Source organism: Phocoena phocoena, chromosome 5 (genome assembly GCF_963924675.1).
Source record: "Phocoena phocoena chromosome 5, mPhoPho1.1, whole genome shotgun sequence".
NCBI lineage: Eukaryota > Metazoa > Chordata > Mammalia > Artiodactyla > Phocoenidae > Phocoena > Phocoena phocoena.
In genome coordinates, this window is record NC_089223.1 from 117,457,444 (window position 1) to 117,482,718 (window position 25,275).

The 25,275-nt window shown below is 38.4% G+C and overlaps 1 protein-coding gene across 2 annotated transcripts in view; it reads left to right on the top strand.

The window, feature by feature from the left end:
* Positions 1–25,275, top strand: part of SYNPO2 (synaptopodin 2) — a 168,270-nt gene that overhangs the window by 123,713 nt on the left and 19,282 nt on the right. For both annotated transcript variants that reach the window (XM_065877741.1, XM_065877740.1), the window contains exons 2-4: positions 7,759–7,910; positions 11,276–12,075; positions 14,533–16,718. In XM_065877741.1, the coding sequence (XP_065733813.1) occupies positions 7,759–7,910; positions 11,276–12,075; positions 14,533–16,718 (3,138 nt within the window). The remainder of the gene's footprint in view (positions 1–7,758; positions 7,911–11,275; positions 12,076–14,532; positions 16,719–25,275) is intronic.

Genomic DNA, 25,275 nt, shown 5'->3' on the forward strand with positions numbered 1-25,275 from the left:
GTTGAGGTTACTTAGTTTTTTAGATAACTAAATTCCTAATAGATGAGGTACTGCAGCATAATACTCATTTAGTTAACTGTTGGGCGTGCAGTTAATAAATATGAACAGAGACTTGAGAAACCCAAACAGTGAGTTCTAGTTCTGCTCTCTTTTCTGAGTCATCCTGATTATACTGACTACTTATTTATCTAATCTTTTAGGTTTTACATGTGCTTTTTCAATGAGGTCTTTAAAAGTTTTAAAAAAATATTCTGTATAAATATTTATAAAAAGAATCTGCCTATAGTTCAAAGCCTCTGTGCAATCTTTCACAATTTAATCCAACAAAAGAGTAGACAGGGACATGTCCTACCTAAGGCTCTGGTCCATCAGTGTTTTTCTGAAAGAGCTGGGATGTTTACATTCTTAGGGAGAAAAGAAGAGCAGAGAATACCATTCCATATTTGTACTTGGTTTTCTAGCATCATGGTGGCTGCTTTATAACAGCTCATAGCAGTTATATTGCAGCATCGTTCCTGCCTGTGGAATCACATTGGTATGCAGATTCTTAAGTATGCAGCCCCATGGATTAGGGCCCTCATTCCTGTTAAAAAGAGTTATTTAATTCAGGAATCTTTCCAAAGTTGCTACCAGGAATGCTTTTTACTTTTATGGTGACTTGGTCCCTAAGGATAAAGACAATCATCCAAAAGGAAAACTTTTCGCCCAGTATCTGGACCTATATTACCGACCAGAGCAGAAAAGTTCATAATCTTCAAAACTCAATATGAGAAACAGGTTATTGAGTTTGAATTGAGGAATTGAGTATAGAATAACTGAAAAATCCTAGTGTCTACTTGTATTTACATCCATGACCCAACTTGAATATACATTTTAAGAATTATTTTCACTGTTTTTAGGCAATTTGTATAATTGAATTTCTTATTCAATTCTTCATATACTTATCAATGCTTTAATGGAGAAAAGCCTCGCTTCATTTTAGGAATTATCTACTCTCCTTTTAGAACATTTGTCTGAACAACAGTGCATATTAATAATCATTTTACTTTATTCCCTCTAAGTTCTTCACAAAGCTTTTATTTCTCTCATATTAACTTCCTAGTATGTACTCTACAGTGGTTTTTCTGAACTTCATTGTCCTCAAGTTTTAATCCCCTTCTGCCTTTCCTCCTGTATTCTTAGCAGATGGTGACCTCGTACAATTTATCTGGTGTTAGTTCCTGCATTTTCCTGCATTGTCTCTCCTGTCTGTCTTGAGATATCAGCATCTGTGTCCATCTTTCTTTCTTTTCTGTATCTGAGAAACAGTTGCTGTTTTAGCTCTTGTCCTTTTTTACCTTCTATGTTTGCCCTTGATTCTATCTTTCTGTATCAGCTCAGGGTTCATTTACAGGAAATAGAAAACTCTCTAGTTAATTTAGGGAGAAAAGGAATATAAGAAGTACTTACAGAATTGTTGAAAGATCTGGAAAGGCAGGCTTTAGGCAGGGCCTCCAGAAATGACTTCAAACAACACTGTAGAACTGGCTACCCAAGGGATTGGCAACATGTGCCACAATCAGGAAGCTAAAGGGGTCAGGAAGCTATTGGGCTGGCCCAGTGCTAGGTCTAGGATTACACACTTTAGCTGTGATCTGGGATTAAGAAACTGCCAGTAGAACTGCTGTAGCCAGAGGAAAATCATCTCCCAGATCTGCACCAGCAAGATGGATGCCTCACAGTGTAATGCCTCTCTCCATTTAATTCAATTTCAAGTGCAAGTTTCTCGCAGGTACACCTGCTTGTTGAAATTAAATCACACCCAGAAGCCTAGCTGAAGGAGAGTCTGGGAAATGTTATTTTATCTTCTCAGCTTCTGTTGCACACAAGGCACATTCAAGGGGGCTTGGGACAAAAGTCGAGGAATCCATTAACTCTTTGCCACAGTTTTCTCCGACTTTTTATTTACTCAGTTACTGGTTATATTTCTTGTTTATTTTCCCCATAGTCTAGATATGTCCTCAAGTCTTTTTTTTTCCATTTTGCTGTTTGAATTTCTGCACTGAATTCCAAGATACTTTTTGCTTCCTACTATTAAGATTTTTCTTGGTTTATTATTATTTTTATTCCATTGTGTTCTGGTCCTTGTTTTCTTTCGCCTTGTCATTTGGAAACTGTTACATTGCTATTTGCTGTTGACTTCCAAAAATATTGTACCACTGTGAACGTGAATTCCCAACAACTTGTAAACTCAGTTTTGTTATTAGGAAACCCCTCTTCAAGGGCTGAGGTTGGACTTCAGAATTTGGAAAGCAAGCCCATTAAAAGTAGGATTATTTACTTATTTCTAAAACTTTAACCATCATCATTGCTCTCGCTGTACCTTCCAGTGACCATTCTGACCATTTCACTGGACAGCTGATAAACACAGACTTATCTAAGTCTTTGGTTTAAGAGCCAGTTGGGGTGAGGGAATGCTTATTAAATTTTGTCTTAGAAGTATGAGGGAAGTTTTGCCAAAGGCCTGAAGTGGAAAACTGAGGAAGGGCTGGGGCTTCAGAAAGAGCTACTAGATCATAGACTATTTTCCAGCTTCCATCAAAATGTTTTTACTTGTCTGAGATCATGTATTTCATCCTGTCTTAGTTATCTCCAGGTCCCAAGACTTTATTTTATGGATTAAGAATAGCCCTGCATAAGATAGGTTAATTTATGCTATCTTCTCTTTCTCTTTCATGTATTTTAATACATATAGTAGTGGAATTTAAAGAGGAGACTGTCTTGGTTCTACCACTTACTCTGACATCTTCCAAGAGGACTTGTCAGTGAACTCTATGTGAAAATGCAGCCCATGAGACAAGATTTAGTTTCGCTAACAGGAATCTGACACACTTGATATGTCATATACACAATACAAAGTAGTTTAAGTACAAGGTTCTGTGAGAACTCAAACCTGGTACTTGCTTTCTAGTCAGTTCTGGAAGACGTGGACATGAAGCAATAATAAGTTAATAGAAATGGAGCTTTTTTCATTTTACCAGGGAATTATTTATCATAAAAGTAAATGAGCGTAGCTGACATTCTTCTCAGATTTAGTTTATGAAATGAAATAATGTTGTTAAATTTCCTAAAGAAGGCTTGACTTTACATTTTCACTTGGTTGCAGTAAAATAAATCTTTCCTGACGTGGATCAAGGGGCTGTAAACAATACAACACAGTATTTGGTAAATATCTACATTACCAATATCTCTCTTCGTTTTGTGCTCTGATTAAATTGAGAGACACTGAAAGGGAATACAGGATTTATGGATAGAAACTCACTCATCTGACTAATGTATTAGGTGTGGAATGAGGTCTCTAAGGGAATGTTTTCAAAGAAAGGGAGTTATATTACATGCTCACATAGGTACGTTGTTTCAAATCACAGTTTGCAAAACACAGTTTTATTCAATTTTGAATTTGTAACATATTGGGTCATAAAATTGACAATTAAAAATTAAAGATTGAAAAATCTTTAAAGAATATTACATATATATAACTCTTAAAATAATAAAAGAGGAAGAAGAAGAAGGAAAACAAAATTAAAAAAACCTGTCCTTCCCAACATTGGTTTATGGACTGACCAGGCAAGTTTCGGTCACTTCTTCCTAGTCTCTCCCATTTCCTCCCTGACTTTACTCACTGTAGGTCAATTGTTATTGCACTCCTCTCTCTCTTCACTGTAGGGCTCATGGTAGAGAATTTAGACTATCGACTAGGTAGGCAGTATGTGTAATGGTTAAAAACACAAGCCCTGGAGTCAAAATCCCTGTGTTCAAGTTCTGGTCCTAGCTGTGTGATTTTAGGCAAAGTACCTAACTTTTCTGAGTCTCTGTTTTCCGATCCATAAAAATGAGAGTAATGACAGCACATCTGAACACATACAAGTAGAAGTACATTTATACTTCTCATTAATGTTTTATAGGGATAAATGGTTTAAGGATGTAAAGGGCTTAGTATAGTAACCGCTCAATAAAAACAAGCCACTAATATTTAAATATTTGTATTATTACTTCTGCTGGGAAACAATAAATAGGCTTGTCTTCTCTTCCATATTTCAGTTATGAAATGTGTACTCACTGAGGAAAAGACAGATAAAACATTGTTTATCTTAGATTATGATGAGATAATGCCAAATATATGGATAAAAACTGAAAATAAATCCAGATATTTTCAAACATCTTATAGACAAAGTACTAACATTTTACAGTTTTTCTTTTTACTTGGCATGTTCTTTTTGTTTGTGTGTGTGTATGTGTGTGTGTGTGTGTGTGTGTGTGTGTGTGTAGGAAGTCAATGCATTCTTATTCATTAGTCCCTTCTTGAGCACTTCTATGAGCTGTATGTGCATCATGGAACTTAACACATATTATTTCTAATCCTTATTAACCATCTAGAGAGATCAAATTTATTAGTTCTATTTTACACTTTAGAAAGCTAGAGCTTAAGGATGTAATGTAACTCATCTAAGTTCAGAGAGTTAGCAAGCTTTGGAGCCACACAATTGAATCCTATGTCTTCTTTCATCAGAGTTGGTGTTCTTTTCCACTAGGACACATATTTTATGAATCTAGGACTAATGGCCTGAGGAGAAGACTGGTTGATAATTTCACTGATAGAGATTCAGCATTATAAATAGTAATGATTTTTACATGCAAACTTACTCTTTTTACTGACAATGTATTTCATTTTAACAAGTAAGAATGTTTTCAGGGAATAGAATTTTTACTCAGATACATAATAATGCACAATTATACAAATTATAAAAATACATAATTATACACAATATAAGGTAAAGATCTTTTGTATCCTAATAAATGTTTATTCTTCATAATACACCTATGAACAGAACCATATTGGTGAAGTTGGTGATTGCAAGGGATATGTTTGGGCATAACTGACTTGGCATATAACCTTTGTTTAGTTTAGTCCTATTAATAATGGAGAAAGAGTAGTCCTTTAGAAAAGTCTCTGCAGCAAGGAAAGTATCACCATATTTAACATGGTTCTTGAGGGAAAAAATATTTCCTTCTGTTCAGACAAATGTAAAAGGTCAGCTAAACACAATCACAGCAGTTGATTCCAAATGTTGACCTCAGAATGTATGCTCTGAAGGAATGCTAATGGCTCCTACCATAGTGCTTTTGCTTATTTGGATACCACTAAAAGCTCCACTTGACAAGCATAATGATGAACTGTACTTTTCCCATCAAGCAACACATGTTTGGATGATAGACAGCTCTATCAAGTTGTGGATTTGGTTTTTTTCCAAGGACCAATTTTTCATCTTGCTCTGCAAACCCATGAAGCTGCTCAAAACTCACACAACTTATTGCTGATAAACAGAACCCCAGCTTCAGGATTGGGCCTGGTGGGGGCCGGGGTACAGGGTATAATGGTGCATCTGCTTTATCAACATAAAACCCCTTTGGTTCTCAAAAGGATGAATTTTCTGTTTGTACTCTAGTACATCTGACTCCACTGGATGAATGGTTTTATGCTTCAGAAACATGCTTTATTATCCACCTAATCTTATTTTATTTAAAAAAATTAAATAAATTTGAATGAAATGTGAATAACTCTATTCCTAACTTAAATGTTCATTGTTGAGCATTGTTTTATTCTTGACTTATTAACAACTCTCTCATGATTCTTTATTTTAATAATTTCATGCAAGACAACAAAAAATATATTTGGCAGTCAATAAACAAATATTTTTCAAAACTGGGTGAAATTCTCTTTCTCATTGCTTTTGTTGCTTCCTTATAGCCTTGGAAATATTGAGTTCATTTAATTTTTGCAATAAATTAGTGTGTTCTTTCAAAACAAAAGGAATGAGATTGATTTTTCAGAAAAAGGGGAAGGACTTCTTATAACTTATAACAATAAAAGGATAGACACTCCCAGAACAAAACTAACTGAATCACTTCAAATTTCAATAGCAGCATTGCTTTGGCACTTAAAGATATGCTTCTGCTTCCAAGAGTATCACTTAAAATATAAATGCACTTGGAGATATAAACTTTAAACCTGTTTCAGTCAGCATATTAATTATCATTTAAGACCTTAGCAAGAATATGTGGGCATCTGTTAGAGATAAATTGAAATACATTTTATGCCAAATCAGAAATGAGCCTGGCTATGAAAACATTCTTCAAGAAGCACTGGTTACCTGGTTTGGGCCTCTTTGGACTCAGAATCTTAATTTTAGTGGTCAAACAGGGATCCCCTTGGTAGAAAATGTATATAAGATTATCTTAAAGTATTCTTAAATTTGAGATTGTATGATCATGATACATGGTTCACTGAGAACTATTAAATTCACGTTATAAAATGAAATCTAAACACATTAGTATCATTTAGGGTCCTAGCAGGAAATAGGTGGCCTGTTCAAAGGAGTAATTAAAGATAATGTAATGCAGGGACTAAAGGCAGGCTCAAGTGAACCAACAAATGATAATGAAGCACCCAGAGATCAAGAGCAGGAAGCTATTATTACCCTTAGGCCTGAAGATGCAAAGAGATGGTGTGTGTTATTGGAATATAACAAGAGTTAAGGCATGGTAGAGGGACAGACGGACAAGAGCTCTAACTGTCTAGATCAAGGAGCAAAGCCATTGCCAAATCGTGGCCCAGCAGGTCTTGCAGGGAGAACACCTCCCTCACCTCTCATTTCCCTTGCTCTTTGATCTCTTACTGGGGCTTCCTGTTGACCAAATCCAACCAGGAGTTGGCAGGCAAGGGAACCTGGTCACTGCAGTCTCTACAGGCCAATCCTCCCACTGCCATAAAGAGGCGCCAGGGAGGGTAGAGAATGGGCCTGGAAGGGCAGATGGATAATAACCAGCACAGCAATTTACCATAATCATAATTATACAGAATGTAAACCTCCAGGAATAACTGAATGTTATTCTTCACTAAGGACTGGTGGGAGCTCTGTTGCTATTCTACTCCTCTGAATTTCTTTTCTTCCAGGATCTGAAGGTTCTCTTCTAGGTTTTTAGTCATTTCTTGTCCCACTGAATCTGTGCTGGAATATGATGCAATCCTTATAGCAGGGCTGTTTCTACTTTTTTTGCAAAATAATCCCTTTTTTTTCTTTCTTTTTTGCTACAGTTTGCTTATTATCAAGTCCTGAATAGTTGATTTCAATGAAGGATTTCTTCCTCTGATGTAATTATTAATATCCTGCTGCCTAATTTCCCCATTTTACTGGGATGGCTTTCATCAGTTCACTGAGCTGTACAGCTATCTCCTTAAATTGATTGTCCTGCCCTACACGTCCTTCTTACATTTGGTGTTCCATCCACCCTGGCAATGAGAAGGGCTTTTAAATTTTATTTTAATGGGAGAAGCCACTTTCTGATTGGATCAAGCTTCACAGTGTGAAATAATTATTTTTAACGTATAATCAGTTTAAACATCTGTCTTCCTCCATTCTTCACTATTCTTTACTTCTGTTTTTCTAGTTCCTTCACCATAGATTTGATTTCCTTTTTTTCTGTTTACTTAAAATGCTATGAATTAAATGTTGACATTATGGTGTATAATAAATTGTGCGTAATGGGTGAAAAGTGTTTAAGATGGACTTATAGGTTAACAGGTAAATTAAAAATCAGGGCTGCTTTTACAGTCTGAAGATCTATTTACCTCTCCCAAGTAGAAATTTCTCAGAGATAGTGGCGCGTTTTTTTATGTTATATAATTCTAACTGTTGCCTCCTTTTTCACTCCACTCAGATCCGAAGCCAGAGCAAAGCCTCCGGGTCTGGGCTCTGTGAGGGGGATGAAGTGGTTTCTATCAATGGCAGCCCTTGTGCAGACCTCACCCACCCAGAGGTCGTCAAGCTCATGGAGAGCATAACAGACTCTCTCCAAATGCTCGTCAAAAGGTAAGAAGATTCGTTGGAATGTATATTTTCTCCCGAAGCTACATGGGAAAGCTATAGCTCCTACTACCATATAAATTGTTATTTATGGGGAAATGAGGGTGCTCCGTAGGTCAGTATAGTTAAACAGAAAAATCATAGTGTTTGAAAAATGGCAATTCTAATCAACTGAATTTTCTGGTTAATTGAGAATTAACTTGAAAATTTTGTTTCAAGAACTCTGTTGAAAATCTTAGGTATTTTAGACTACTTCCTTAAGAAGCTCAGTATATTGAACATAATACTTCTAGGTCAAGATTTTTTGGTGGGTCAGGATCACTAAATTAAAATTCCTAGATTCCTACCTAGATTAATTTAAAATGTTTAAATGTCACAATATTATACTATATAATATTTATTTGAATAGAAAGAGGATGCCTAGGAGAAGGAAAAGAACCAAGAAACCCTTAAAAGCAGTCCAATTTCTGTTTGCCAGAAAAACCAGTATTTGGATATGGGCAAAAGCTAATGGTTAGTTTTTGGACTATCAATGCAAATCACTTGTCAATTTGATCTCTCCAAATACCACCCTCCTCACCTAGTTGCTTAAAAATGCAGAAGTAAACTTTAAACATGAAAACAATGAGGGTGATCACAAAAAACTATAGCATCAACATTTTTACCATGTGCAAATGGCAAGTATAGTCCACATTAACTTTGCAAATGAGGCCCTGACCATGGCATTATAATGAATCCACAAAGGAACACTCTGGCTTCCTAGAGAGCAGCCTTCAGAAAGACAAGAGAAGGACTTTTCACACAGAATTTCAAAACCTTCTAGGTTTTGCCTTAACTCTGCAGAAAGACTACGTACAGCATTACCCCTCTGATACTCATTCAATATGATTCCATTTCTATACAAATGTGAACTCACTTTGGCCAAAATTTTGTGAAAATAAAAGAAATCTAGCATTTGTCTCAGAATCTCCTATCTAAATATTTACCCTTCAAGCCCAGTGTTTAAGCCCCTGGGATCCTATTTATTTATAAAGCTGCCATTTGCTTTTAAAAGGGATCTAACAGGAATGTTGCCAAGTGTAGTCACAGGGTTGGCCATTATTATGCATCAATCTCTGAGGTATCTGAAGTGTTCAATCACATCCAAAATGGGAGAAAAACCTTTTCTAACTCATTCCCTTGTAGTGTCTTTGCTGATTTAATGAGGCCAGTCTCTTCAGAACACACTTGTAGTCTGAGACATCCCCTACTAGTTTTTGTTTTGATTATGACTGACTACCATTGGGAAAGTCCTTGATGGTTTAAAGCTGAGTCTTAGGTACCTATTTACTTTCAGAAATAAATAGACTCGTTCTCTGCTACTTTTAAGAACTGGAATCATGATTATTATTATTTTTCCTTTTAAAAAATAAATAAATAATTGACGAGATTCAAAATGGAATCTCAAATTAAAATCAGCCCAAAGGTCATCATCATCATCATCACCACCACCACCACCACCACCACCACCACCAATCTGGGTAACTGAACATTGTTTCCTGGAATTAAATATTTCTCTCACTCATGTAACTCTTGTCTATCCCTAGAGGACAAGCGATTTACTTTTCCTGGACTATTGCCCAGAGATAGCTGGGTCAGACTACCTTAAAAAAATCCTCCTTTAACATTGTCTCTATTACGGTAAACTTCATTTAAATGATTATATATATATATACCCATATAATTATGACACATAAATTGTGGAATTGAGTACCCCTATGTGCCCTGAATGGAAATGAGCATGTTAAGGTATAAAGCTTTAACCTCTAGTTCTTTTATGATTTTTATTCATGTATAGCTATCCATTTTACCTTGGCTACCAATAAATGTTAACATTTATCTGACCCATTTGCCTGTATTACAGTGTGTAAGGCTGGAACGAATTCAAACTTTTCTCTTCTCAGCTTCATAACTGATTGCTAACATAATTCAAAGTGATTTAATCTACTTCCATCTCAAGGCCTTCCTAAACTAAAACTCTCTGGCCTTTTGGTACCCTCAAATTCAGTTGCATACAGTGTATTCATCATTTCCTATAAAAGGAGGATCTAATTTGCTTTCAACATGTTTAAAAAATACTATATTATAATGGTTTTTTTTGGTATTACCAGGAAGCTTTACAGATTACTTGTATAGAGAAAGCTGCATTTCGTTTGACTGTTAGTTTGTGTTTTGTTTATTTTTGTTTTGCCAAATGCAGTCAAAAGCAAAGTTAGGAGTAATTATTTTGAATATTAGTCTTAAATTTTACTACAACATAAATTCTAAGGTAAATTCCCTTGAGTAGAATAGAAGTAGGGGCTCACTCCCTTCAATTGATGACCCTGCACTAGTTAGGGTACATTTTGTGGGAAGAAGAAAGGGGCCAAGATAGGCGCTGCTGCTTCTTTAAAAAACTTACAAATGTAAGAAATGAAGGCATCTCCTACAGCTGTTCTGTGAATGATGCTTCTCTTCTAAAAGCAGCTAAAGTTTAAATTAGAGTTTTAGCAAGAAGTTGTTTAACCCTTAACTGACACTGCTTCTTGCAAACCCAAATTTGCAAAACCATCTGGGAATGGTAAAGGTCAAATTCAAAGGACTGTGGTGAACAGCTGTGGGCTCCTTAGCTGAGAGATTAAGGAACAGTTTGACTTCAGAGATCCTATAAGGAAAATGCTCCAAGAGAGCAAGTTCAAGTAGAGAAGGGGAGGCATCTCAGATTATAAATACTCCATGACTCAGTGATTCATTGCAGCATGGAAAGGATTTCTCTTTACACAAGAGTACTGGGCTGGGGTCCACTTATTACAAAACACATGCTCATTGGAGCTTAAAAAAACAGCTTCTATTTCATTCCTTTCAAGAAAGCACAGCCTCTAAAAGAATTACTTGAGTTATCTGTATATTAATATTGCTCTGAAGCTGCTGAATATGTTTATGAGACTTTATAATGTCCAGACCTAAACTTAGTCAATAAGACATTAAAATGCTTTGTCATATTATAACAAGCATGGTATTTGTAAACACCCCAATAATTATAGATGAAGGGCATCCATGTAGCTATAACTTGTGCTTTGAAAAAAATAAAAGCTGAATTTAGGATGGATTTCCGTTTCATAACCTTTTGTGAGCATTTTTGCTTTGCTTTAAAAGACAAGTTTATTTGGAAGATCTTTAAATAATAATATAAACATGTTGCCAATTTCTGTTTTCAAATATGTTGCAGTTGACATTTAAGAGGAAATATTTTTACTGTATCCTGTATTAGACATCATAAAAGTGTCACGAAGTTCTTTGGCAGGTGTAACACACTCTGATTTAACTGTCTGGACTGATTTTTCTGTGTGCAGACCATCCAGTGGAATAAGTGAGACTTTGAACTCTGAAACAGAAAACAAAAACCACGAGCATCTCATCCATGAAGGGTACATGGAAAGTACCACCCTACAGATTCGACCAGCCACAAAGAGCCAGTACAGGGAGTTCTACATCGCCCAGGTCAAGAGTGGAGCTCCCCTAGCTGAGGACCAAGCAAGTGGTGCTGGTTTTTCTGGGAGCATAAAAGAAGAAACAGGCCTGGCTCCTCACACGTATGACTCTAAAAGTGGGCGCTTACCAGAGGAGGTTATCTTAAGGGAGAAGGCAGAAGCGGGGCGGCCAGGCACTGTGGTTGAGCTACAACTGTCCCTTTCACAAGAGAGACACAAGCGCACTAGTGCCCCTGTAGTGGCTCTCCTGGGAACTGAAAAATCTAAGCCTCCTGACCAAGATCCTAATTTACAGCATGACGGGATCGTCCACATAAATTCTGTCCCCACTGATGAGAAAGGGGAGCCTTGTCTGAGGTCCAGCAAGATAATCCAGATCTCCGGTGGCCAAGAGTTGAGAGTGATCCAGGGAAGTGAAGCAGGAGACACCGGGCTGCCCCGAGTGGAAGTGATCTTCGACTGCTCTGATAGGCAGAAGACGGAAGGGAGCAGGCTTCAGGCAGGAAAGGGGTGTGTGGATTCTCCAGTGGAAGGAGGGCAGTCAGAAGCACCTCCTTCTCTGGTATCCTTTGCAGTCTCATCAGAAGGCACAGAGCAGGGAGAAGATCCACGCTCAGAAAGGGATCACAGCAGACCTCACAAGCACAGAGCACGCCACGCACGTAAGTCCTGCCCAGGGGGCCACTGCTGGGCTGTTGGAAGGGGCTTGGGAGATAGGGTATTTTGCTCCTGCTTTGCCTGCGTGAATTTCTTTTTCTTTTTGGTAAGATTTTCTTACGTCTCTCATTGGCTTTTTTTTTTTTTAATTTATTAATGCACAAAATAACAAACATGAAATTGTGGAAAATACCAATTTCTGAACTGGAAGTAATAAGTTTGAACTTTGTAGTAGACTTAAATGTTTTTAATGCATTTTCTTTTATTCCCAAAGACACAGGAACTGTTAAAGAAAATAATACTGTTAATGTGCCTTTTTGATTTGTCTCAGAATATTGTGATATTTCATGTTAAAATAGCATCTGAGAGTATCTGAAGTCATGTGGACGCTGAGTTTAACCGTCAAAAACTGTTGAGTCTGCTGCTGAGAGGTGTCTTTAAAATACGGTCTCCACCACTGATATTAAAAGCAGATCCTCGTTTTGAAAAAAAATCATTGTGCAGCGTGATGATGCTTGCAGAAGTGAGTTTGACGGACAAGGACATGTGGAATGCTAAGCAGTTACATGATCCTCTCCGTTTTGCAAGTCTTCACTAGACCGCAAAGCGTTTCATCTACCTTCTAGACACAAAAGTCAATCCCCAGGGCCATGTGGAGGCATTTAAATGTCCCCCAACACAAAATATATTTTAAAGTCAAGGCTTTTTACAGTGTTTTGTTTTACCCAGGGGAGCGATTACAGATTGGAGAATGAAGATAAGAATGGCAGTTAGGTCTTATGCTTTTTGCTATTTTCTTTCATGTGCTTTTTAGAAACAAATTTGGAATTTCATTTGAGGAGGTAAAAACTGACTGTCAAAGGCACTTGAATGTACGAATGATACACAAAAGTAATGATCTTGGTTATTCAAAGTATATTAAGTCTCCTAACTATTGTTATTCCTTTTAAAGCGTATTTTTAGCATAACCATTTGTAGTTGAATTGGCAAGTGATGTTAATCATTCCTTATACTTTAAGCATCTGTATGCATCTTCACATTTATAGCATATTAAACAAGTGCATTAAGGCAGCACTCACACATATTTTACATGTTGGCAGTGAAGTTAGCAACAACTGTGCAACTGTGACTGTCAATTTAATAGTAAGTTGTATAACACTAGTCAAAAAAGGAATTACATTTAGGAATGACCCCACTTTTTACTATATTCTCTAAATAAAATTTGATTACCAGTGAATATCTGTAATTTTGTTATAAAACTATTCTGATTCTATTTTATTTTTGAAAAAGTAACCATTAAGTCTGATTTTTTCCAGTGAAAAATAGAGCTGATTTCCAATCAAAAAAATATTCAAAAAGATTTTCTGAAATTTCCATTTAACTATTTTGAGGAACTCAAAAATTATTTGTGAACCATGCTCATTTATCATGGAACACATGATTATAATTAGCTGGTACTATAAATTAATTTGCCACCAATTTATTTTTTATAACAATAATAATAAAATTAAAAATTGAAATATAGCTTTTTGTTATTTTAAAACTGTCAAGTTCTCATGTTACATGACTTAATTTCCACATCAGTTTTTACCCACAGTTATAAGGGTCACTAGTAATATAATTTAAAAATTTCCCCAAGATTTACACTTATTCTTGCTGCAACTAAAGTAGTATTATATTTCCAAGATGGTAATACATTTACAAACAAATTTATCTAGACAACTTTGTAGCTAAAATTTCTTAAATGTATTCACAATAATCTTGTATTCTGAATTACTATTAATTATTGATTCAGTACCTTCAATTATTATTCATTCAGTTTTTTGACTTTATATTAATTTAGTAGCTGTGAATGCAAAGACTTTGGGAGAATGGCAAAGTAAAAAAAAAAGAAACAGAAAACTTAAATATTTAAACTTATTACATTGAAACATTTAGGTAAACAATATTTTCTTGTTTCCCCCTCCCACTTTTTAAAAATGCTTGGAAATGTTTTATATCAACATTTTATTTTTTATAAATATGGAAATGCAAGGTATGTCCTAACTTGTTTTCAGAAAATATTATGTCCTTAAATTCTTTCCTTTGTAATTTTAATTACATCCGACTAACTGACTTTATTTTCCAGTGTTTATTGTTAAAGTGTAAGGAGCCATACAGAAACAAATTATGAAACATATATTCTAACCAACATATATAAAATGTATTTACAGGAAAAAATGAAATGGCATATTATATATATACAAATTATATCTGTATTATACCATCATGTATATCATTACAGAAGTATACATTTTAAAAGAAATAAGAAGGAGAAATGAGTTGCATTGCTTCAAAATTCAGTACCCAACTGTAAACATGTTTCTTCTGCATTCATTTTCCCCCAGGAGAGTTGGTTTCTGGGTTGCCATGGAGTCTTCCTTGAACTCGCCAACTCAATATAATTTTTGTATTTTCCCTAGGGCTCAGGAGGAGTGAAAGCCTATCAGAAAAGCAGGTGAAAGAAGCAAAATCTAAATGCAAAAGCATTGCCCTCCTTCTGACAGATGCCCCCAACCCCAACTCCAAGGGGGTGTTGATGTTTAAGAAGCGCCGTCGGAGGGCCAGGAAATACACCCTAGTCAGTTACGGGACTGGTGAACTTGATCGAGAGGCAGAGGAGGAGGAGGAAGAAGGCGACAAAGAGGATACATGTGAAGTAGCATTTCTGGGTGCAAGCGAATCCGAGGTGGAGGAAGAGTTATTGTCTGACACTGACGACAACACACAAGTTGTGAACTTTGACTGGGATTCTGGACTAGTGGACATTGAAAAGAAACTGAACAGAGGGGACAAGATGGAGATGTTGCCAGACACCACAGGCAAGGGGGCCATCATGTTTGCTAAGAGGAGGGAGAGGATGGATCAGATCACAGCCCAAAAAGAGGAGGAGAGGATGAGTGGAATGCCAAGCAGAGAACCAGATGCTGCCCAGATGGATGGCCTGAGAACCATGATATCTTACCAAAGGAAGGAAGAAGAATCGGTGAGAGTGCAGAGGTCTGCAAGCAAAACCTACATCGAGGTGAGCCATGGCCTTGGCCATGTGCCCCAACAGAATGGCTTCACTGGGTTGTCCGAGACAGCAGAGGCTCAGAGGATGATCCCTATGAATAGAACGGCCAAACCCTTCCCGGGGTCCGTGAACCAGCCAGCAACCCCCTTCTCTCCAACGCGAAACATGACCAGTCCCATTGCAGACTTTCCTGCGCCTCCACCTTATTCTGCAGTCACACCCCCACCTGAAACCTTCTCCAGAGCAGTGTCAAGTCCAACAGCTGGCCCAGCACAGCCCCCTCCGTGGCCCCAGCCTGGCCCATGGTCCCAGCCAGCCTTTTACGATTCATCTGAACAAATAGCTTCCCGGGATGAAAGGATCGCGGTGCCAGCAAAAAGAACAGGAATATTGCAGGAGGCCAAAAGGAGAAGCACGACAAAACCCATGTTCACTTTTAAAGAGCCCAAAGTAAGCCCAAATCCTGAACTCTTGTCACTTCTTCAAAATTCGGAAGGCAAAAAGGGCACTGGGGCAGGAGGAGATTCCGGACCAGAAGAAGACTACCTCAGTTTAGGAGCAGAGGCTTGTAATTTCATGCAAAGCCCCACTGCAAAACAAAAGACCCCACCTCCTGTCGCTCCAAAGCCTTCTGTCAAGTCCTCATCCTCCCAACCAGTAACTCCAGTTTCTCCAGTCTGGTCGCCAGGAGTGGCTCCAGCCCAACCTCCTGCCTTCCCCACATCCAACCCATCACATGGCACCGTTGTTTCCTCCATCAAAATAGCGCAGCCTTCTTACCCTACTGCCCGGCCTGCTAGTGCTCTGAGCCTGGCTGGTCCCTTCAAAGGACCACAAGCATCGGTAGCCAGTCTGAACTACACTCCCAAACCATCAGCTCCCACACCAACGGTAAACACTGCTCATACTGGCGCAATGGGACCATCCAATGAGCTTCCAGGAATGAGTGGGAAAGGAGCCCAGCTCTTTGCTAAAAGGCAGTCGAGGATGAAAAAGTACGTGGTAGATTCAGACACCGTGCAGGCCCATGCTGCCCGTGCTCAGTCTCCCACTCCATCTCTCCCGGCCGGCTGGAAGTACTCCTCCAATGTCCGAGCACCTCCTCCTGTGGCCTACAATCCCATCCACTCCCCCTCCTACCCACTGGCTGCTGTCAAGTCCCAGCCATCAGCCCCACAGGCCTCCAAAACAAGCAAGAAAAAGGGCAAGAAACCCCTTAATGCTTTGGATGTCATGAAGCACCAACCTTATCAGCTAAATGCATCCTTGTTTACTTTCCAACCTCCAGATGCAAAGGATGGCCTCCCTGCAAAGTCATCAGTCAAGGTCAGTTCACTGCCAGCCATGAAGCAAGCTATTCCTCCTCGGCCAGTGAATGCTGGCTCGCCCACTAATGTGCAGGCCTCGTCTGTGTACTCAGTGCCAGCCTATAGCTCTCAGCTTTCCTTCTTTGCCGAGGCCACCTCACCAGTAAGCGCCTCCCCAGTGCCCGTGGCCATTCCCACCTCTCCAAAGCAAGAATCAGCCTCGACATCTTACTTTGTGGCACCAAGGCCGAAGTTCTCAGCAAAGAAAAGTGGTGTCACAGTTCAGGTGTGGAAACCATCTGTTGCGGAAGAGTAATCTTGTAGCTGAAGCTGAGTGTCCACTTTGCTTGAAACGAATTGTTTGCAGTGTTACTTGAGTCCCTGAGAATGCCTAGCAAGTCCTCAACTTAATTTAATTTCAGATGTCACCTCCCAGTCTGGGTCCAAGGAGAATATTTTTAGTGAGTCAAAAATCTAACTCAGATTGACTTAAAACATATTTATCTTCTTTGCACACTTAAAAAGTCTGGGAGCACCCCTAAATAGACATGGGCCATTATATTAAGTAAGCAGATCCTTAGGTTTATGCTTTAGCCACAAAAGAACAGTGATCAGTGTTATCAACATTAGGACACAGTCTTTATGTAACATAACAGCTGTGTTCCTACAGTGAAAAGGTTCAAATGAGGTGAAAACATAACATGTATTGACTGACATTTCCTTTTTAAGTAGTGCTTTATCTCTATTACTAGTATTAAAGGATAAGAAATTTATCGAGGACAGGGATCAGCTCTGGTCTGTCAACCTCAGCCACCTGTTTGATGTTGCAGAGAAGGTACCTTGGGGACTGTTGGAATGTACATAGTTTAGTAAGGTAGGTAAGAAAGAGGGGATTAATAATTACAGAGTACTTATTATGTACTAGGCTCCTTGCCAGATGTTTTACATATATTAGCTCATTTCAGAAGACTTCTTTAAAGTAAACTGGATGGGTAAGAAGGACAATTATCCTTAGAGATTGATTCCCATCCTCTCTCCCCAGTTACCTAAGAAATTGAGTACATCTCCAATTGCCCATGAAGGCATGTTTGTTTTCCTCACTGAGGCAAGTGGTAGAGTACAGTAAAATGGAGTAACATATAAAAAGGTGAGCAGGCTGCAGCTAAAGGTACATATGGCTATTGTTTTCCTTTGGGAAATCACATGATTGGGGCATGAAGGGTTACTGATTCCAGGGCCTGATTGTGAAGCACAAGTAATCCCATGTGTGTGGAGGCCGTAGGGTGAGAACTCACAATTATTAGCATCATTTCTGAGTGATGTCACAGATTTTTTTTTCTTGTGTTTGTTTTGCTTTCTGACGACTGCTTCTCCCACTGTTCCTTGCAATTCTATTCTTGCACCTTCACCTTATTATTTATATTTGATGGACCAGGAGGATTCAGACAAGGTTACCTTTACATTTGGATTGGTCATACACCATGCCATCATCCAGCTGGCTCTGAAGTTAATAATGTTACTGACAGTAAACCTGAAGAACTTTCTCATATCTATTTTAAGTCCAAGTCTGACCAACCATGGAAAATATTCAACATGAGTTAATGTAGAGAACCACAAAGCATTTTTTTTTTTTTTTTTTTTGCGGTACGCAGGCCTCTCACTGTTGTGGCCTCTCCTGTTGCGGAGCACAGGCTCTGGATGCGCGGGCTCAGCGGCCATGGCTCACGGGCCCAGCCGCTCCGCGGCATGTGGGATCTTCCCGGACCGGGGCACGAACGCGTGTCCCCTGCATCGGCAGGCGGACTCTCAGCCACTGCGCCACCAGGGAAGCCCCACAAAGCATTTTTGACAGCTCCAAGGAAAACCATCTACTTGATACAAGAGATATGTCTAGAGACCTCTCATAAAAGCTTGCCTGGTGTGAGGGTACATGGTACCATTTTAATCCTCTGAAAATATCTGTATTCCTGTTCCTTTTCTGCTGTCACTGTCAATCTGCTATATTTTCACTACCTTATTAAAATATTACTTTCTTCTTTAATCTGTTCAATGTATTAAAAAAAAATACTTCCCTGTATGAGCTGTTCTGACCTAAGTCATTTCTCTGATATTTCTCTTATATTGCTTCCCAAACATCTGAATTTCTTTTCTGTGAACATTTCCATTTCTCTGTACATTGTAAAACTGCAAGCTGTAGGTATTTGTATGACATAACACAGAGGAGAATTAAGTCAGCTACAGAACAATGGGGCTTATTCTTCTGCTTTTTCTCTGGAAAATCTTCCATTGCTTTTGGTGGCAATTTATGTAGAGGTTAGAACCACAGGATGTAGCTTGGCCTCTTATTTGCCTTTTTGGGAAATCAATTAGGAAGATTCATACAGGATAAAGGAAAAAGCAATCTATCCATTATATAAGGCTATTGTTTGTATTACTTGTTCTTTGCAAAGGAAGTCTGTTGAATGCTGTGCGTTTTGCATTCTTTTCTAATAGAACAACCAAAAAAGGCATCTTAAGGTGAAGCAGGAAAGGAGATCATTTTTGTAACTTTGCATTCTTAACATAGCATTTAAAGAACGGCATGAATTAGAGGGAAGAAAATGGAACACAAAGTAGTCGATTTGAGATCACTGGTTCAACAGTAGCCTAGAATGGTAATGACCCACAAGTATTTACAGTTGTCCAGTGGTTTGTGGTATATAGGAATGAGAAGTGTTTGGGGTCCATTTCCTGTTGGACAGGTGGCCATCTTATCAGAGCCACTGTTTGGAGTTGATGACTAAAGACACAACTAACATGACTGAGACGTCATGGGGTTCCCAAAAAAGCTTCTAAGAAGCATGTCAGGCATGCACTAAAAGCATCCACAGCTTCGACTGGGAGCTGGTAGCACAGATCTCATCTGGAACCTTACAGTCCCAAATTGTGGAAAAGGCATGGGAATCCTCCAAAATTGTATCCACAGCAGAGTCTAACCTCACCCTGAGAGATGGGGGCTGGGAGGGAGAAGGACTGAGCTAGCTCCCTGGAGAAGCAGGGATTTATTTGCCTCTTCTCCCCAGCCGGGGAGTCCCGTGGGAGCTTGCAAGCAGAATAAGTTGGGTGTACCACCTTTCAGGTTGGAGCTCTGGAAATGATGTCAGTGCAGCAGGTGGGAGACTTAGGACTCATGACCTCAGCTTCCCTCCCACTGGGCACCCTTTGAATTCGGGGTGTTGGCTTTGTTGTGGTGGCAGATATTCGGATTGGTTGCTTGGCTAGTTTGAGGGTATGGGGAAGCAGTTTTTGTTTAGTTTAGGACCTTGCCTTTATCTTTGTCCTTTGTTAGCTTAATCTCTAGGTACAGCACCCCACCCATGAAGTCCAGTTGTCATCGTCAACACAATAGCAATGATCATTTACTGAGTGCTTGCGTTATGATAGGTGCCTTACATACATTATCCTAAGGAATCCACTGCGTGGTTAACAGGCATTGGAATATAAAATAAAATGTAATCACAGTCACTCACTTACTGCAGGACCTTATGCAAATTTCTTTCCACCAGTGTCCCCTTAGTGATGTCTCAAACCTCTCTTCCTGGAATGTTGTGCCATAGTGAATGTGAACAACACTAGATATACTAGGAAGAAAGGTGCTATGTAAATGTGAGTATACATATTCCTCTCAGTCTTATAGGAGGGCAGATTGAATCACAGAACTGGTAAGATTGAGAATCTGAGCACTGCCACTTTGATCTTAGAACAGTTACAGTCTTATTTCTAATATTTCAATAATAAACACATTCTGCTTTGAGAGAGGAAAATCACACTGTTTCTGTATTTTGACTCTTCATTGATAGTATAAAGCATACATTTTTAGGAATATGTTTTATAAGACACATTGGGGCTGTCATTCTGGAACATGTAAAATTTTGTACTTCAAAATATATCTAGCACGATTGTTAATGATTACATGTACCTCATTTAATCTTCACAAGAAGCAACTCATTTTAACCACAGGAAAACTGACTGAGTTACAGTAGTTCTTGAGAGTAAGCCAGGATTCTTTAACTCTTCTAGATAGTGCTGACCCCTTTCAAAAAGTGGGTTTCATAGGGCAACTGAGTATTATCACACAGTTGAATTCTAGCCTGGCCACAAGAGTCGCATCTGAGATGTCAAGAACAAATGATCTGCATTTAAAGGGAGTGGCCTAAGTGATGTGGGGCCATTGTTTTGTTTACAGTTACTAGCTTAAAAAATCTTGAAGGCTCTTTGCTGCTGACAGGCATATCAAACACTCAGAATGCAGCACTTTCACAGACGTTTCTTGAGAGCACAAGACACATGGCTGTTAGTGTCTGAGTTTGGATTTAATCTTTCAAACAGAAGTCCCTTGCTGTGTATCATTTCATCCAGTTACAAATTCGAGAACCTGCAAGCACCCAAATTCAAAGAGTGAATTCCTGAAATCCATTGCTATTTTATGAGTCATCACTGGCCTGGCAGGAAGGGTATTTGAAGTCATGGTCATCAAAAAGAAGTGATTGTTTTCTGAAAAGCTAAACGCTTAAAATGCTTCCAGAGGGAAGCAGTGGGCTGTGTTCTCATTCCCTCCTAAAATCACAGTTGCTGAGTTTGTTTTAAAAATTGTTAAAAGTTCATGAGAAAAATATGTAAATTCTAAGAGCCAACATTATATTCCCAGAAGCACTGACCCTTGCTGGTCTCATGTCCCCTTATCACTGGACTCTGGGGGACACAAAGACTCGTGTAACACTTCAGTGCCGCTGAGTTTGTCAACAAGTATTCTGGGAAAAAGCAGAAATGAATTCTTCTCTTGACTTCCCACCAGGATTGGCCAAAGGCCATAAAGCAAGCTAGTAAATTCCCACAGGACCCAAACACCAGGCAAAATTGCTAAAAGAGGCCAGTCTGAGTTTAAAAAAAAGGAAAAAAATTACAGGCCATCCTGTGGAGCATCAGACCAATAAAAACCAGAAGCCCCCAAATCAGACTATTCTTTCCTTGATGTTATCAGGTACAGCCAATTTCTTAAATTAAAAAAAAAAAATTTAATGTTTCTATGGTATGTGTATTTGTACACTAAATTACCATTTGGCACTTGGAAATCATAGACCTTACTACTCAGAAGCAATGGAGTGAAGAGAAATTTAATTTTAAAATATCAAATCCTGTCAGATTCCTGATTTTATCAGAGCTATGCCAGCTAATAAAGTATTTCTCAAGTACAAAAAAAAGTTAGACTTCTAACAAACAAATAATTGTTTGTTATTGATACACAGAATTTCTTAAATTTTCATGTTTTGGTTCTAAATGTAAAGTTCCTCATGTGTATCTCTGTTTATACCTCATTCTTGACACGTTTATCTAAATTATGTGTGTGTTATGACTGGTAAGATATACATTCAGGGTCCTAATAAAAATAATCACAAGGACCTACTTTCCAGCCTACCCTTCTTCCTCTACCTGATAATAATAATAGTATTTAAAATAATAACATTCCAATATACCATGGAGGAATCCTGCTTTCACAGCCCCTACTTCTTGAGCTCCTTGATAATTATTAATGGTTGTTCATGGAAAACAAACAAACAAACATAGACTTGCAATTAGCTCTAAGTTGAAAAGAAATGCACATGTTAGGTATAAACTGAGAAAAATTTTCTTCTTGCAAGTAAATATCAAAAAGCAAAAGTGTTTTTTTTTGCTCTTCAGGAGACATTTTAGAAGTCAGGGAGGCTCTTTGGTATCTTTATTTAGTGGAATGATCTGTTTTCAAGACCACCCAAAGGCCCTGAGTCAAGATTACCGTCTCAGTTAGGATGACATGTGTGGGGATGGAAGCTGTGGCAGCCATTTAAACAAGCTCATGAGGTCTAAGGAAAAGACAGAAGGTAGGGTGGGGGGGTTGATGTATTAAGTTTCTACTAAAAGCCAGGAACAATGTTAATACTTTACATAAATCATAACAATAACTAACACTAACTGAGCACAAACTCTGGGCCCTGAATTGTGCCAAGTATCTTCATAGATTCTTTTTTTTTTTTTTAATGGATATATAATTGACATATAACATCACATTAGTTTCAGGTGTACAATAATGATTTGATACTAGTATATACTGCAAATTGATCATCACAATAGATCTAATTAACATCACACATAGTTACAAATTTCTTTTTCTTGTGATAAGAACTTTTAAAATCTACTCTCTTAGCAACTTTCAAATATACAATACAGTATTGTTAACTATAGTCACCATGCTGTACATTACATCCCCAGAACTTATTTCTGATAACCTCAAGTTTGTACCTTTAACCACCTTCACCCATTTTGCCCACCCACACCTCCACCCCTCTGGCAACCACCATAGATTATATTTTTTAATCAGTAGTCCTTATGAGATAGGTACCATCATAATCCTCAGTGTATAGATTATAGATGGGATTCTGAGGCACAAAGAGGCTGAATATCTTGCCCAAGATCACATAGCGTTAAGTAGTGGACCCTGGATTTGGTCTGGACCTACACCCTTAACCAATTACACTGTGATCTCATTTACTCCTCAGAATTACCCTGAACATGAAGGTATTATTATTATTTCCATTTTGTAGACAAGGTATCTGAAGCCCAGAGAGGCTAACCAACTTGTCCGGCAATCACTAAGCTTATAAAGTAGTGGGCTAGGGTTGGACTTACATACTTATCTGACATCCAAGTCCAGGCTCTCCCTTCAGTACCACAAGATTTCCACAGTCTCATTAGACCCCAGAATCCCACTCCCTGAGACCTGTTAATTATGTGTTCAGCAAACCATGCACCAAGAGCCTACTCTACATATGCTTAATGGATGGCTTTGACCACTTGAGAGACATTAGAAAAGACCCTACTATCATAAGATTGCTCATAAAATCAGATGCTATGATAATATGTTGGAAGTGAAAACCAGTCTCTGAAAAATAAGCATCTGTTTTATAAGTAGAAATGATGGATTTGACAGTGATTTTGTATGAGTTCCCAAAATTCTTTCACTTATATCAGGGTGAAAAGGTGATATTCATGGGCTGGGGGCGGTGAGGAATGCCATTAAAAAAAAATAAAGCAAAATCAAAGGCTCTACATAAAAGAAAGTACTCCCCTTGGCTTCATGCCTTTCCCACTAAAAGTAATTCAGGGAACTTGCTTATCATAGTGAATCAGCACCCAGCTTGGTTTGCTACTAAACCAATAATAACTTGAGACATTTCAACAGGAATAAGTCTACACAGAATAATGCTGAGAGAATCACAGTTTTCAGTGTTTCAAAATATATCAAAAAAGTAGTCGTCACTGGAATCTTAGAGTTCCATGAAGTGTCTCCTGGCTGAGCTAGCATTCATCCTGGATATGGATGAGGCAGCAAACCCTTCCTGCTGCAATGTCCTCAATGGAAGGTTTCTCGACAGGTATTTCTGTTGAAAAGTTCCCAGAGAGGACATTTTTTTTTTTTTTTTTTTTTGCGTTATGCGGGCCTCCCACTGTTGTGGCCTCTCCCGTTGCGGAGCACAGGCTCCGGACGCGCAGGCTCAGCAGCCATGGCTCACGGGCCCAGCCGCTCCGCGGCATGTGGGATCTTCCCAGACCGGGGCACAAACCCGTGTCCCCTGCATCGGCAGGCGGACTTTCAACCGCTGCGCCACCAGGGAAGCCCGAGAGGACATTTTTATACCTTATGTTTTTTCCAGTAGTTTTTTGTTTTGTTCTGTTTGCTTTAAACTATGTCTCATTGTCATTTTGGAAACATCTCCTAAAGAACTACTGTAATGGATTCTAAATGTGGGTATGAACATTCTCGTCACTAACTTCAAGGAGAGAAGATGTGAACTTCTGAGTTAATTGTAAAAAAACCCTCATTATATTTGCAGAGCTTTACTGCCTTAATTTAAAATCATAGATCTACTAATACAGTGATAATTACGAGGACTTACTATATGCTAGGTGCCATTCTAAAGACTTAACAAATTTTAACTTTTTTAGTCATCACAAAATGATTAGTGTATGAAGAAGGAACTATTATCATTCTACTTTACAGATGAGAAAATACAGTAAAGAAAAGTTAAGAAACTTGTCTAAAGTGATGGGGCTAAGACTCAAGACCCAACAGTCAGACTCCAGAGCTATTCTCTAATCACAAGGCTACATTACCTCACTTGATCACAAGACAAAGGTCACATATGAAAGGAATTGCCCATCAGAGGTGATAAGCTATACCTGTCTCAGGAATAACTCAAAAGTTACTTTATACCTTCCAAATCAAAGAAAGAAATGTTGAAAAAACTTCTTAGAGTTTGGTAGCCCCAAATGATAGACACTTGTGAACAGGTACAAAGGGAGGGAGAAAGGTGTCGTTTTTATTTCTACCAGCCTATTTGCTTATAACTCAAATGGTAGGGGGAAGTCTAACATTTTGCTAGTTCCATTGAGTGAATACCCATGATGTGTTTGACTAAATTCCTCAAACACCCACTTCAAGCTATCATATATTACTATAGCTGTACTACTTTACACCAGGTAAATTAAGGAAAAAAAGAATAGTGATGAGAAATTCCTCAAATTTTAGTGACAATAATGCAGAAAAATGTTCCTGCAAATATTTAAATTAAAAAATAAATTAATTAAAGCAATGATTTTGATTTAGGGGAAGCATAAGGTAACCATTTTTTAAATGAAATTCACCTATGATTACGTGAGATAATGCACATAAACACCAAGTACACAGAGACAACATTTTGTAGTGGGTAAGCGTGTGGACTTGGGCCAAAATGCCTGCAGCTGAATCCCAGGCTGCCTCTTGCTTGTTG